The sequence below is a fragment of the Conger conger genome, chromosome 9 (assembly GCF_963514075.1).
Source record: "Conger conger chromosome 9, fConCon1.1, whole genome shotgun sequence".
Classification (NCBI taxonomy): Eukaryota; Metazoa; Chordata; class Actinopteri; order Anguilliformes; family Congridae; genus Conger; species Conger conger.
In genome coordinates, this window is record NC_083768.1 from 51,522,065 (window position 1) to 51,537,916 (window position 15,852).

A 15,852-nucleotide genomic window follows, 5' to 3' on the forward strand; every position below is an offset into this window, starting at 1 on the left:
TCACTTCATAAAGATTTAATGATCTAATTAGATCTTTGTATTCAACAAACAAATAAAATACATTTTTGATAAAATATAAAAATCAATAACAATCATAGAAATATAAGATAAAGTTTAAAAAGGCACATAACCCCTATCCACCAAATCCCAAACATTACACATTAGGAATTTTATTGATAAGGCACTTCACATAAAGAGACATACTGTAGGCCTCACAGTCAGACCCTTTCTGAAGATGAGGAGACACAGGAGCTCATGCATTGGGCTCCATTCCTCTCACACAAAGATATCCATTACTGCTTTATTTCCAGGCTGTGTTCACAACAGCAGATTTGACAGTGACTGTAATCATGTGAGCCACATGGGCAGTAAACTCTATTTCAGTGAACTCTGATCCCCGGATTGAAAAGAGAAACAAGCCAAAAGTTCTAGTCACTCCATGGGGTCCTGTCATTCCTATAATCACAGTGGCAAAATATTCCATTTTTTAAGAGGGATGTGCTTAAAAATCTAGTGCAGGCTTTTGATCATGATAGCATTCAGGAGAAATGGATGAGCTAATGGAACTTGCACACCCTTGCAGAATTTCCTTGTTAGTTACAATCCTGCATATTGTTGTGCATATCAGAATGTCCTTCAAGCCTCATTAAATGATACAATGCAGGAAATGCACCGAATAGCAATTCAGATCATTCACCATGTTTACTCAGATCATAAAGGCAAAAATTCTATATTAATTTTGAATGTTCTTTATAACTTTTCAATTGTTATCGATAGAACATTTCTTGATTTCCAAGTCACTTACTACATGTGGCAACAACAGTTCATTGAAAACATTGGCATAGAAAATAAAAACATTGCCATCTGTCATAAGTAACATACCTACAGTATATGGAGGAGAAAAACAATGAGCATTAACACTCATGTTGCCATGGAAATGAGATGCATACATTATCACTCAGTTCTGCCAACATTCCCCCACTACTGTCACACAGATATACAACTTGTCTAAGCTATCTGGCGCAAGTGGCTTTGTGATGCTCTAGGAATAGGGTAAATCCACCAATAGTCTCTCAGCTACGTAAAAATAATTCATTTTTAAATTTTGCGTAAAAAAGTGTTTCTTTGGCTAAATGTAATACTGCTTTACATTTGCCATTGGTTCTTATGTACCACAATGATTTTGGGGGGCAGTTTGACCTGGCCCTTTGGTATTTCCTTGCCAAAAGCATGTTAAGGCCGTTCGGAGGCTGTGTTCATTTCACAGGCCAACTGCAGTTTCCAGGTACTGAGCCGTCATCTCCCTTTGAAAATTTTGATTTTGTTTTTACTGGCCAGCAGCAAGGTGATGTTGTACTCGTAGTCACCATCATGCACCCCAGTGTGGCGGAAGGCACCTCCCATGAGGTTATTTTCCCAGTAGTGATGCCAGTTTCCTCCCTTGTCTGCCCCAAATCCGTAAACATTCACCTAGGACCGAGAGGAAATACAAGGAAAGTTTGATGGTAAACTGAGTAGATTCATTACATGAAATTCCAGTCACTTACAAATGACACCCTTTGGTTGTTATTGGTAGTAATCTTATTATCATAAAGAATATAATTATTGTTCTATACGCACATACATGTTCATGGAGTGGAAGATTAACTAGATTTGATTGTTATTCGTAAAACAAATTAAAAGAACAGTCATACAGATGCATATAAATGCCCATCAAGGCTTGCCATTTGCTCAGTACTGTAAGCAAAACACAAAAATCTACTGAACAAGAAATTGTATAAGCACTTGAAAATGAATCCAAAAGAAGAGTATTAAATCAGAAGCACTGTGTAAACACCACATCTGTGGTCCCAACAACACGTTAATAAGATTTATAAGCAATTAATGGTCAATGAAATTTGATGTTGCAAAAATTCTACCAGTTGCTCATCATGCATACAAAAACCATATCATATAATTTTACCAACATTAGATGGCAGTATATGCCAGCTCAATCTTCCATTGGATCCAGCAATGAAAATTGATGCACTTTGCTTTGGCTTTATTTTTTTGGGCTTCATGCTTTGACTAGTTTCTCTGACTTTATCCAAGCAACTGAGATAAAAAGAATGTTAAATATTCATAATATGCGCTTACCTCATCACATATGTGAATGGCAAACATCAAGGTTAAAAAACCAGTGGAGGGATATCTCCCATGTCCTTCAAGCCAGGAATCATAGACGTACTTGAAGAAAGTGGGGCTGTATATTAACACCTGTGTCAAAAGAAAGTCATAAACGTCACCGAAATAGAGCAAGAGACATACTACATGCACATTCACACACTTGGGCATAAACACCCACACGCACAAAACCATCTTGTGACAAATTGTGACAAAGACTCTCTCTCTTACCTTATTCTTGTTTGCTTTTATCTTGGCCATCACCGGCATATAGGTGCTGTTGAAAACAGAGACATGTCATTAGCCTTCCGGGTGGCACATAATGAAATGTTAGCCCTTGGGAAAATCAGTGATATCACAGTCTGACATTTGGCTGCCTGCCATCATAAATTACAGAACACACGTGATCACTGGGTAATGATCAATGTGTTCTGATTTTGCTGGGTGAAGACTAATGATCAAGAGGTATGCCCTGAGAGTGTGTGTGAGAGAGGAAGAGTTTCTAAAAGCAATAAGATTTTTTCATGCGTGGAGTATAACAGTGCAGCACACTTTATCTAGCGCCAATAAACATGTGCTCTCATGGGTAAAAAGGGGCTCAATTCTTGCCACAGCAAGCTGGGCTCTTATTCGCTTCAAGCTGTAGCAGCAACTGGAAATTGAAAATAAGCAGAGAGTTTCCACTGAGCCACCACTTAAAACCTCTGCTTTCATTGTCACTGAAAGGGGGGTGACTATCCACAGGATCAAAGAGCAAACTAACCCAGGGCAGGAAAATTAAGAGCATCCATGGCAATACTGAACCAATATCGGAGCAAATATAGGTGTCTGTTTTCTTTCTCTTTGTCCATAACTTTGCCTGACAAATTTAACGGTACAGTAGGAAAGATTTTTGTGTTTTAACATTGTTACAACACCATTGTAAATCCCTTCCTATCCCTTCCTCACTGACATGTTGACTCAACTTCTGCCTGTGTTTATACTCCTTAAATTCGGGTTTCAAAGTGTTCATTTGTCGGGCTGTCACTGTACCAAAACATTGCACAGCTGTAGAATAATTCAAACTCATTGGTTGAATATTGGTTCTAATTGCCACAGCCAATGGTGTGGGGTCTTATTCTGATTGTTCCTGTGTAGTTGCCCAAATTGCACTCCAGACAACCGATCACTGAAACTCTGTATACTATTGCGTATTATCCAAGCAAATACCAATACCAATTTTCTATTGGTAGCAATGTATATTTGTAAATTCGGCAAGCTAACTAATAGCTCATTTGCTTGTTGCTACCAATAACAAACTGGTATTGTTTTATAACTAGATATGCATTCTTTGCTTGGATAATAAGTAATAGTTCCTTTTATCTTCAATCATGCGTGTTTCAGTAAACCTTTATATGACTCAAGTTACAGTTGCATTGTTTGTGGTAGACTATCATATCTTAGTTATATAGCCAGCTAGTTACATAGCCAAATAAATTGCTTGCTCATAATGTAGTTAGTTAGCTAAAGTGAAAACTTCAAAAAGAAAACTTTAAAAATATAAAATATTTATTTAGAATAGTGTTGTGTAGCATTATAAAGTAACATTTCATAAAGTCACCTGTTGAAAGATTTTCTTACTAGAACACTACGAAAAGACAGCAGGCTCTGCCATGTTTGTCACTGTTAGCTTTCCAAAACAGTGCACGAGAACACTGAACTGTATAATAACGCTTTATATTACACATTATATTCATAGACTGTGTGAAGGATAAACAGTGGTTTGAGGGTGTTTGTTGCTGTCATTCCTCTCTGGACCGTTAGGAGTCCAAAATGACCTATTGTACCAAACATTAACGGCATACTATGCAGGCTTTTTACATTGAAAATATGATAAAATAACCATGCTAAGGCATGTCTATAATGCACTGGAAATCTCTGTGTTTGTGCACCTTTGCCTAATTCACGCTCTTTTACTATTTGTTATTCTATTTATGTCATGTCATCGGGGCGGTTCTGGGCGTGGCACTTTTTTCGGTGTGCTTGAGGGGTGGGTGTGACTACAGAGCCTGTGGGGTGGGATCAGATTTCAGGATTCAGGATGTAGGTAGCTAGCTATCTACTGCAATGGCAGAGGTGAAGAGCCAACCCTGGGATCGTTTTTCACTGCAGACAGTAATTGAAAAAAAAAAGGTGAGTGGGCAGGGCTAAAGACAGAGACTAGTGATAAACGCAGGACCACAGCAAAGCTAAAAATAATCTGCATAGTATGCCTTTAAATTCACAGCATAATGTTGAAACAGATTATTCTTTTTAATCAGAAAACAAATATTGGACAAAGCACAATTTCAGGGTGGGTGAGGACCACAGCTGATTTTGACAGTTCCTGTTGCTCTGAACTGGATACAGTTTATAATATCAATGTTGAACTCATATGCATCCCCAATGCTGCCCATGGCCACCTACTATTTAATAGTTCCTGTGGTTAAAGCACTAATGATCCACTGTAGATCCAAAATCTTGAAGGGTATCAGCACCAGGTGTGTGTCGTTTTGCAGGTTTTTAGCACTTTCTGGGTACATGACATGATGGGTGGTTCTTCTCCCTACATCCTTTTCATAGCCTGAAGTGGGAGCTTTGTTCATTCTGCAGAGACAAGATATATTGCTTTTACCGAACTGATTGATTGATACTCGTATTAACATTAATTAACATTGATATTAGACATTGATATTTGACAATACACTCACAATGGCCACATTTACAATATGGCCCAAGTTTGCTAGATCACAAAGAAACTTCATTATGGTGTCTGTAAAGCAGTACTAACGTGATGGGACAAATAACACTATTAGGTAGACCTGAACCCCAGCTGGTTAATGCAAGTATCTAATCAGCCAATCATGTGGCAGAAACTCGATGCATAAAAACAAGCAGACAGCATTAGACCAAACATCATAATGGGAAAGAAATGTGATCCAAGTGACTTTTACTGTGGAAAGACTGTTGGTGCCAGATGGTTTGGCGTTGCTCAGAAACTGCTCCTGGGAATTTCTTGTACAACAGTCTCTAGAGTTAACAGAGAATGGTGTGAAAAATTAACATTTGTCCTTGACCTACAAATAAATGCGAGCTTTGTAGTTTTTCTACGAGTTCAGCTTGGTGAGTTAGTTTTGTATAATTGTCCTCTCCAGTATTTTGTTCCAATCGCCTGGATTTGCTAATTAGCACAATTCTTCAGCCAGGAGGTAGAACTAATTACTGAATTCAGTAGGCATTGTTAATGGGTGGAAGAATACATAGCAGGACTATGACCACTGGACTTTCCAACATTTTCTTTTAATTGCTGGACATAGTTAAGGACAAATAGGGTTACAGCACTGTTCTGGTGCACATGAAATGTCTTCCTCTGAGCAAATGCACTATGTAAGCTTGGCTGTGGAATGTAATGTGAAAAGAACCATACTGGTGGCATTGTGTGTTTCAGAGAACCATGGATCCACGTTCCAGAATCGGCAGTGCACTGCATGAATGCAGCAGCAAGGAAATTCCAAATTAGGGTGGGAATTGGACATCAATCAAAAAACAATTTTAGATAGATTTTTCATATTGACTGAATCCCAGCTACTGTGTGTTAATAGCTGGACCTGGATTTATGTTTGGGTTGATGATTGACATGGGACCATGTGACTTTTAGCTGACATGTTTTTTACATTCAATAGCCAGGGAACGGCCAGTAAGTTGAAAAAGGGAGAATACAGTAAATCCTTAATGACAGGTTAAGATAGTCAGGCTTGTAGCAATGTGTTCATAAACACTCGCTATTGTGCAGGAGGAATGCCATTGTAGGAAAACCAGTATGTGTCGACGTCATTCTCTCAGAAGACCCAGAAATGACTCACCCTGCATTGTGTTTGATTCTTATCATATATTTAGAACAGGCCATTTAGCCCCTTTTCAAATGTGTGCCTTCTCATGAGTATGACAAACATGTATTATGCAATAAGTGTTCTTAGCTCTGGAAATGCTTGCTCAAGATTAAGGGGGAGGGGGCTGGTGACCAGGGTTATATCTCACTTTGAATGTAGTGAGTTTCATTATAGACATTACATCTCACTTTGAATGCGCCAGATCATTATAGACATTATCAGTATATCCAGAGGAATACATACGTATATTACAGAAAGAAGGCAAGCATATTAAAGTCCAGACTGAAGCAGGATTAACTGTCCAGATCTGGTCCATGCACGAGGAGCTTAAAATCTCAATGAGTGAAGCAGGCTATCACCAGTTACATACAAATATAAAGTTCCATTGCACATACACAGCCTAAAGCTCAAAATCGAGGAGGCAGAAAATATCGGTCCTGACCTGTCCTGACCAGAAATTACTCTTTATTTGTGCACATTTCAATCAACGTTATTCAAAATTGTTGAAACATGTAGCTACTCCTTGTTTTCCACACTCATACTGCGAGAATATTCATGGAAAAGATGGCGGAACAGCCACAAAGTTCTGTACGGGAGCAGGGTTGGAGGACCAAATGTGACCGAGCTGGATTCTAAAAGTTAACCACTAATATTTTCTGGGGGGCATCCCTAGAGACAAGGGATACACCCCAGAGGAGGAAGGGGAAAACAATAAAGGGAATAGATAACTCCCCGGCACTACCAATCAATAGAACAACCAATTCAAACGGTTGAGAAATCTAATCTGAATGAATCGAGCGAGGAAACAACATACAGCATGAAAAAAAAGCCTCACGTCCTACTGATTATGTTGGCCGTAAGATGAGATGAGTAGAACGTCTTATGGCCAACGTAATGCAACAATGCAACGGAGAACACTATGTAGGCTCCCAACTGCATTATAGCCCACCTAAGATCAGAAAGCAAAGAGATAGTGAAAGACAAACAAGATCCTGTCTCAAATTCCACTGACAAAGCAGGAACACTAACCCTCATCCTAACATACACGAAAAACATTAACACTCTACTCCAACTAATGAAACAGGATTATTTATACATGTGCACATGAACAGCGATGGGAGTCTTCAGATACAGAACCCCAACTATCAGGAGTTTGTGAGGCTCTCAACCACACATGTACGCTACTTGACTTTCTAAAAGCTAGGAAACAGATTCACTCCTTCTCGGCTCCATTGACAGTACAGGAGACTTATGAGGGAATTAGACAAACACATGAGACGCCACCGAGAGTCACAGAGCTCTCCAACGAGAGGGGCGAGCTCCAAACACCGCGCATTCAAACCCACTGAAAAGTCAAACCAACAGCAAAGACGTATTAATACTTACACAACAACAAAATGCCTTACGAGACCCAAGAGGAAGTGCACACACAAACAGGCACAAAGATCTCTGGGCCATCAGAGACCCACAACGCTCCCACTGGGAGAAGTGACACTCCAAACTTGCGTATTTAACCTAGTGTTACACATAAAACAGAAGGAAACGCATAAGCATCTCCGCCAAGAGAACCATGCGGAAGTAACCTAACTGCACAACCCTCCACAATGACCTCCCACTTACATCCCTGGGTACCGAAGGAGTATAACCTTAGTGCAAAATGTACAATAACTGACACTAAACTATGACGAGAACGAAAACACTGAGTTTTGAATAAAGTGGAAAAAGAAACACCTCGCTATGAAAAATTACAAGCAGGCCTCAGTACTTCCACCATCCACCTCAGCCTACTGCGAAAAAGAAACTTGGTGGACACACAGCCTATGAGAGCAAGCGTGCAGTGTCCCATCCTAACACTTAGCCAAGACAGAAGGAACATTCTGACGGGGTCTCAATTCCCAGAGGAATCCCGCCCTCCAACTGTCACGTGCACTAAAAAATAAAAAGTGAATGTGCAGGTGAGACGGACTGTCCTCATTCCCCTAAGATGATGAAGGAATGCTGCATGTTCAGCTCCCATTTCCAACATCACAGGTAAGTGATACTAGTCTGTCCACAGCTAGTGCACAAACACTATCATTTAAATGTGATGGATATAGCTGCCACGGGATGTTTTACACCAGATAATCTCAGAGAAGTGGCCTGCTGGAGTGTAAGTGCAGTCAAGCGGAATGGGGAAAAATTTGGGATGGCTTGTGCCCTAACAACACTCATTTCCACCCAAGAAAATAAAACGCACAAATAGTTTGTACCACTTCTATATACAAACAGGTATGACTAAATAAAATCATAGACTAAATAATCTATGCATTGAGGAGCGGGATGAACAACATTACATTATTGCACACAAATGCAACCAAAGGTTTTTAGAATGACCAGATCTCAAAAATATATAAAGCTGTATTTGCAGGAAAGAGACATGCATATTCTATCTACAGAGAAGTCTACTCCTTCACACACAGGATAACTGCATTATTTTGAAATTATTTCTGAAGTTCTTGCAACTTGTTACCGAGCCAGCTTTGTTTTATAATTATTACCATATACGTTCATGTCCTTTTGCAGGCAATCTGTACAACTTGATGTTCTGAATAACTAATTGGGTTAACTTGTGTGCAAGGTGTTTTTTTGGGTGTGTACCTTGTAGTGTTTCAGTTCTGATGAAGGTGTCAAATGTCAAATTCATGCAGTGGTTTTGGAGCTGCATTGAGTTTATTTTTTTCAGATTTCATCTTTTTATACCAATAAATGAGACAAAAAATGTCAAGGAATGAAAGTGTTAAATACGTATGAAATACGTGTTAAAATGCCTTAATTTTATCGTGTTTGAGTTGCAGTGAAGTGGAAACGAAAATGTTTATTTTAGTTTATTTTCAATACGGCTAACTTTGAGCCAGTATTAACTTCTGTTGATCAAAACTGAATGGCTACATTGTTGCTGGCGCTAGAATTTGTCAACAATTGGGAGTAAACTATACCACGAACCATATTAAAGCTCAATCGCATCCCATATGGAAAATAAATACATTTCACATTTTAATATGCATTTCTGATGCATGTCAAATTGTGTAAAGATAGGTTTCATACATTCAGAAATCAATTTCCAATGTATGTGAAATGTATGATAAATGTATTTTCAATGTATTTATCAAATATGTTTCTAAATACTATTCCAGATGTATTTCAAAATGCAATGGAAATACATTTTCAATATATTTCACAATACATTTTACATGTAGTTGCATTGCAATATGAAATGTATTTCTTTTTAAGTATGGGAACTTGTTCTTGGAAGTGCAGACTTTCAAGCAAACTTGATGAGAACATACATTGCATGAACACAATCAGGACTTCGCATTTGAAACAACCCTAGGTTAGTTTAGGCTGAGTCAGTCACCTTATGATGTAGTCATTGGAGTCGATTAGGGCTCCATAGTTGGATCCTTTGAGGTTCCCAGAATTTCCTACAACAGCGCAAGTCCTGCAACGATTGGGCCCTGAGTCCATGTAGTGCTCCTCACCAGGGATGACCTGGAATAATCGCTGCACCACCTCTTTGTAGTTGGCTGGGTGCTTCTCAGACTGGATCCACTGGTGACACAGCAAAGTTGCCATAGCAGCAGTTAGACAGATGTCACAGAGCTCTCTGGAGGACAGGATGTGTGACTAATAGGAGACCTTACAGACAAACTGGGGTGGCTTTTGCCCAGGAGGAACTGATAGGTAGTGCATTCTTGCTGTGACAGATGGCCGGTACCTCATTTTCTAAATTAAATGCCTTGCCTCACTCTTTCAAAAACCACATGAAAGCTTATCTAAGTTTGGGTTCTGAAGGGACCTAGGGCACAGGTGCAATCAGCATCAAGTTTGGTATTTCACATCTAAGATATTACCTATCAAATAAAAAGTGTCAGGGCTAACCTTACTGTAATTTGGCTTTTTTCTCCAGTTGGACATGGCAATAGTTAAACACTACAAAACCATCCTTTTGATCATTATACCTTTAGATTACTCTCAGCTGGTTTTATTCATTGAAGTCATGTTCAAAATTATCTTAGTAACAACCAAAGGGGTTATATATTGGAGCTTGTAGTCCTGCGGGTAGTTATATCTGTACTCCATAATATGCTGTTTTGAAATTGAAAGAATTTTTTTTCAAGATGTGTTTTGCATTCCTAATGAATTTTTGCTTTAGAAAATGATAAGCGTGTCACCTCTAATGAGCAATGTAAAATTTTCAACGATGGCTAAAATTTGAATTATACCCCTTGTTCTTTTTGGGAAGAAACTTTTCATTTGGGTAGGAATAATTTTTCATTGGTAGGAATCCATTGGTAGGACCTTACCTGCCACCACTTATAGGTGTCTTCAGAAAGCATGCTGTTCTTCTTCGACATGAGTGGCGTCATCGACTGGTTAAAGTGTTCCATTAACCAGGGGTCTTCGTCCTCTACAGAGATGCACTGGCTACAGGCACACAGTGCCTTGGAAACAGAGTTGTCCGACAGCCGGAAGGCAAATTTGAAAAAGTATGACGGTGGGCCACTGTAGTTGTAGCTGAATAAAAAAGTGGTGATGGTAATGATGCAGAACAGCACAGTGAAAATCCTGCTTTTCGGATGCTTGAGGACCATCATTTTGTACATTATAAGCGTTTAGAGACCGCAACGTGTTAAATAAGAGGGAAAGCTTCCTCAATGGAGGGTTTGACTTGAGACGGAGGTTTGAAAGGATTGCATCAGAAAAGTGCATGACATATTAAGGCAGGGAATGTCATAATTTTATAACAGTTCTCAGATGCACTCAAAGGCAAACACATGCAGTTTACAATTTAGGGTTTTCTGCATGGCAAATTGCAAGTATGGAATGTAATTGCAGAGTTGTAGATTACAAAATATAATCGTCTGAAAGGAGTGAACAATGTGACCATTTGAAGTGCAAGCACAAGCTGTGAGGCAGCCTCAATCAACAGCACCTTTGATAGTTCGTTAGAAAAATATTTGCTATCCTGTTGTACCAAACTGTTAATCTTTAAAAATATATATATATCTGTCACGGGCAGTCAAGAGTGTGATTTCTTTCCAATGTGCTGAATATCTGTCCTCTTTTCTTTATCAGAAATGGGATTCCTTGGAGGTTAACGATCTCTGTTTCATCTCTTCCTGTCAAGCAGATGTGGGGTGGGAGGGGTCTTGCTTTCTTCTTTCTGACTTAATGAGGTCAAGGGGTGGTAAATCTGTCGCTCTGCTTAAAATCACCCACCTAGAAAGAAAACAAAGGAGGATTGATTACGCTCAGCATTTCTATGGTTGAGTAACAGTGATGGACCTGTAAAATTCCCCAACGGAGTTAATTCCTCTCAATTTGGAGCACATCCAAACACTAACAGATTATTAACAAAAATGACTAACAAAAAACAAATAATTATTTATTTTACTTCCAGCTGGAACTCATTCCTGTAGCACATGCAACCTGAGACTGCAACTCTCAAGGAAAGAAGTACTGGCATCATATAAAAACTGGCATTTATGTTGAAAACTGTGAACAAAACGAATCATATGTACAGCCTCTGGAAATGTAACAGCACTGCTTTAGGAGATACTATGGAAAGGTATTTTCTTAAGTATGTAATATACTTCACCACATTAAAAATGGTGTGGGTCAATTGGAAAAATACACTAGAATTGAAATAAAATACCCAGAATGTAAACAATTACTGCACTAATGTGTGCACAAAAGGCATACTTTTTGATTGCGAAGATAACATTCAATTTTACAATGCAAGTTTTCACAACACTTTTTTCACAACCCACTTTTGATTAAACTTATTTGTAATTTAATCAACATTTCATATGTATATGTTCATAAACATTTCACATTTTGAGGAATTGTCCACATTTTATGTTGGCAATATATTACATTTTATTTTTAATTCTGAGTCAGGACTTGCAATTCAAGTTTATTTTGACTTCAATATCTGTGGCATCATAAAAATGTACTGGCATACACAGTCACACCTTCAAGCTCTCTAAACAAAATGAATAGGGGTTGACTCTTTGAGACTGAGATAAAATAATGACAAGATTATGCTCTGATAATAACCATGCTTCCTTTATGTCGGCCAACAAAAATACCATATTTGCCTCAGTGCTCAACAGTGCTCAATTTCTCAAGTGCTTAGACTGGTTAAATAAACAAACCCACTGGCAGTCAATTGAACATCTTTCTGGCACCCAACTTCCTGGTCACTTAATGTGCCCATTGCTCATTCATTTAATGCATTAAGGACTTTTAAGAGCAACCTGGCAATCAGAATCAGTGATGTCAATGTTCATCTCTGACAGCCCAGCAACACTAATGAGTGTAAGTCCACTTCAGTCCTAACCTCATACAATGCACAACCAGGAATAAGATTTGCTAAGAAACAAGTATCTAAGGGGTGATGTCATCTTCTGTAGCAGTCCAAATACTCATTTACATTTACATTTTTGTCATTTGGCAGACGCTTTTAATCCAAAGCGATTTACAAGTGCATAGGTTCTTCACAAGTTCACAATCACGCTTCTGAACTTCACTACATTATATATAACCATGTCAGACATTGTAGTGCCATGCACACTAGAAGCATAACTGTAATAAAGTTGAAGATTTATTCCTACAGATTCCTACAGTGCTGTGTCTGCCCGTTTTTGCCTAGCTGGTATCCAAGATAGGTACTCATACTAGTTTCACAGCTCTAACTTCATACTCTTCCAGTTGTCCTGCCTTTGTAATGGATCAACTTACTTCATCCCACCTACAACTACCTGTCCCAGCAACTTAAGATTCTTAAAGTAGTAGAATGGAGTAATCATTCCTACATAATGCCTATAAAAATTTCCATGTATTAGCCATAATCCAGATCCAAAGCTGCCAGATAATTTGGCACTTCCTTACAGTAACCACCAGTAACATGTGGAACAGGAAACATTGGCCCCTTACGTAACATTATATCCCTGCAGAAAATCTTAAATCAGCCTTAGCTGGTCAAGCTGGTTTAAGCTGTATTTTGACATCCACCTCCCCATTTGATGTCAGTCAAATCGACTCCCTTCCCTTCAAAAATTCCCTACCCTTCAAAAATGTTTCACTCGTGTATATGTCATATCGCAGAAGCTAGGGTTGCTATAGCTTCCACTTCTGCTTATCTTTAACAAACATTTGTTGCCACTGTACATTACATAATGTAATGGAGTTCATTGAGATCCTGCTCCATTTCCTCATCTGTAGGCTTGTTGCTGTGTCACCAGGCAGAAAATGCAGGTCTTCTATTTTGGGGAGATGTATTTACCCTAGTAGATAACTAGGATTAAGCCAATTGATTGCCTGTTCACTAGTCTGTTGCTATATTAAATTAGCCTACAAAATTGCTAGGTGGCACTGTTTACCAAGCTAACATTGACCACTGACAGTTAACCATATCACAGGATACCTGTGGGATGGGACAGGAGGGCTACTACATTTGTGTATTTTGTGGCCTTGTGGCTCCTACTGGCGCATCGGCCCAGTTAAAGTCTTTATCAGTTGGCCTGGGGGTTGTGAACATATTATTGGGCCACCGGGCCAGTGCTTATGTCGGGCCCTGCTTAAACCATCTTAAACCAGCTAAGAATCCCTGCTTGTCTTAGCTGGAATTATCAGCAGGGATAGGAAACAATGTATCTTCATGGATGGCTTGGTGAAATGAATCAAGTTCTGTCAATGTACATTTCTGACCATTTATTTTATGATTTGAGCATGAACAGGAGGAGGTTTATGGGAGAGTTGTGAGTAAAAGGGGGCAGGGGTGTATTTGATGTAGTTTATTAGACCACTCAGAGGAAACTTTATTGTGCACTTCTGAAATATTTGGAACATTGTGGTGTGGTGAGAGGTGATAAATTAATAAAGCGATAACGTTTCTCATTTACCTTGTTTTACTGTCATTTCTACAGTCAATTTAATGCCTAGAATGTTCCTCCACACTGCAAGCAGCTGTACATACTCCTGAACAGCTGAACACCACAGTCAAGCACGCACTATAGCAACAGGGTATGTTGTTATTTTCCCAATGCACACAAAGTTGATTGCCCTCTTGTATACTTTCATAACTGCTCCTCACATTTTTTTATTTCAACACTGTAGATGATTTCATAAATGGCAGATGGTATTGAAACTACCTCCTGGCCCACAGGATGCAGCTTCATAAAATGTGGTCACAACAGATCCAGAAACTTTCTCTAACTTTCAAATTACAGTAATGAGTATGCCGCTTGTTCAGAGCTGGCACTGTCGATTATGACACAACGTCTTTTAAAAAATAATGAACATAGATTTTCAGTTAAAGCCTAACACCGGCACTGGCATTTTCACATGCCTTACCAAAATGACCAATAATGCTCGCCCACCATGTGTGGTGACAAACTGTTCAGCAGCCACGCATAAAGACGGCGGTCACTTAAAATTTTTATAATGGTTTGTTCAGCTCCGGAGTGCTTGGTAAAGGCCCCGGAGGGTGACAACGAGTACAGGACATCTCTGCACACAGATGGTGCCCTCCTGTACTTGACAACCCTTCGACGCTCATCTCGGCCCCCCTGACCTCACCCTGCTGGTTGCTTGGCAGCCGTACACTGATCAAAGTTCCCCTCACCCTGACAATGTGGCATCTGTGCGAAACTTCCCCCCAGTCAGAGGAGAGAAGAGCGAGGTGGCAAGATTTCTTTCTTTATTTTTTCAATCCAGGGCTTAGCTAAAGTCATCAACTTTACAGAGTGAAGTAACTGCAACTGATTGGATTTTATTCTCAAAGGATTTCTTTCACCCCTTTTTTTAAAAAAGAAAGAAAAAAAGAAAAGCTACACAATCCCCAGCATCCTGTTGGCAAACTTACCTCTCAAACCTCTGTAGGCCTGAGCATTTTAAAGCACCCTTTCATTACTTTATAAGGTACCCTTCAATTTGCTGGCCCTTCCCATTTGGCCCATTTTTACAGTGGGATGGAGGGGTGTCCTACACAGGGTAAAGAGATGGGACAGAATCCTGAGGGAGAATGTACAATGCATATGATTTTCCACATTCCAATGTCTTGTTGATGTGTCACCAGGCAGAATATGCAGGGTTTCTATTTTGGGGAGATGTATTTACCCTAGTAGATAACTAGGATTAAGCCAACTGATTGCCTGTTCACTTGAAGTCTGGTGCTATATGAAATTAGCCTACAAAATTGCTAGATGGCACAGTTTACCAAGCTAACACTGACCACTGACAGTTAACCATCTCACAGGATACCTGTGGGATGGGACAGGAGGGCTACTACATTTGTGTATTTTGTGGCCTTGTGGATCCTACTGGCACAAAATTACAGGAAGGAAGCACAACCCCATTTGAGAGAGGCTGTGTATTATGCAACTGTTTACATTACATAAACAGAAACTTCATAAGAAAGATCCGGTTAACCCCCTCTTTTCCACAGCAGAACTCTACCAAGCTTACCAACCTACAGCAGCTTCTTGTGGCTACCATTTTACTTTCCTCCCCAAGTAGCAAGTCACTGATGGCCCAGTGCTGGCCCTCACTAACACTTAAGTTGATATACATACCACCATGGAATGGCGGCAAGGAACCTGTTTGAATCTGGCTGCTACAGCACAGCCACAACTGAACCTTGATGAGAACAAGTCTCAAGTCACAGGTGTGATATGCATTTGGGGCATGTTTGGCCCAGACTCCAAATGCTGTGATAAACATACAAATATGGCTGGTT

General features: G+C 39.5%; 1 protein-coding gene across 2 annotated transcripts in view; it reads right to left on the reverse strand.

The window, feature by feature from the left end:
• LOC133136793 (CMP-N-acetylneuraminate-beta-galactosamide-alpha-2,3-sialyltransferase 1-like) overlaps window positions 1-15,852 on the reverse strand; it is a 29,640-nt gene continuing 13,788 nt past the window's right edge. For both annotated transcript variants that reach the window (XM_061254526.1, XM_061254528.1), the window contains exons 2-7: window positions 10,415-11,330; window positions 9,466-9,659; window positions 4,609-4,788; window positions 2,395-2,440; window positions 2,137-2,256; window positions 1-1,470 (exon numbers count right to left, since the gene is read on the reverse strand). In XM_061254526.1, the coding sequence (XP_061110510.1) occupies window positions 1,297-1,470; window positions 2,137-2,256; window positions 2,395-2,440; window positions 4,609-4,788; window positions 9,466-9,659; window positions 10,415-10,714 (1,014 nt within the window). In that variant the 5' untranslated portion in view covers window positions 10,715-11,330 and the 3' untranslated portion in view covers window positions 1-1,296. The remainder of the gene's footprint in view (window positions 1,471-2,136; window positions 2,257-2,394; window positions 2,441-4,608; window positions 4,789-9,465; window positions 9,660-10,414; window positions 11,331-15,852) is intronic.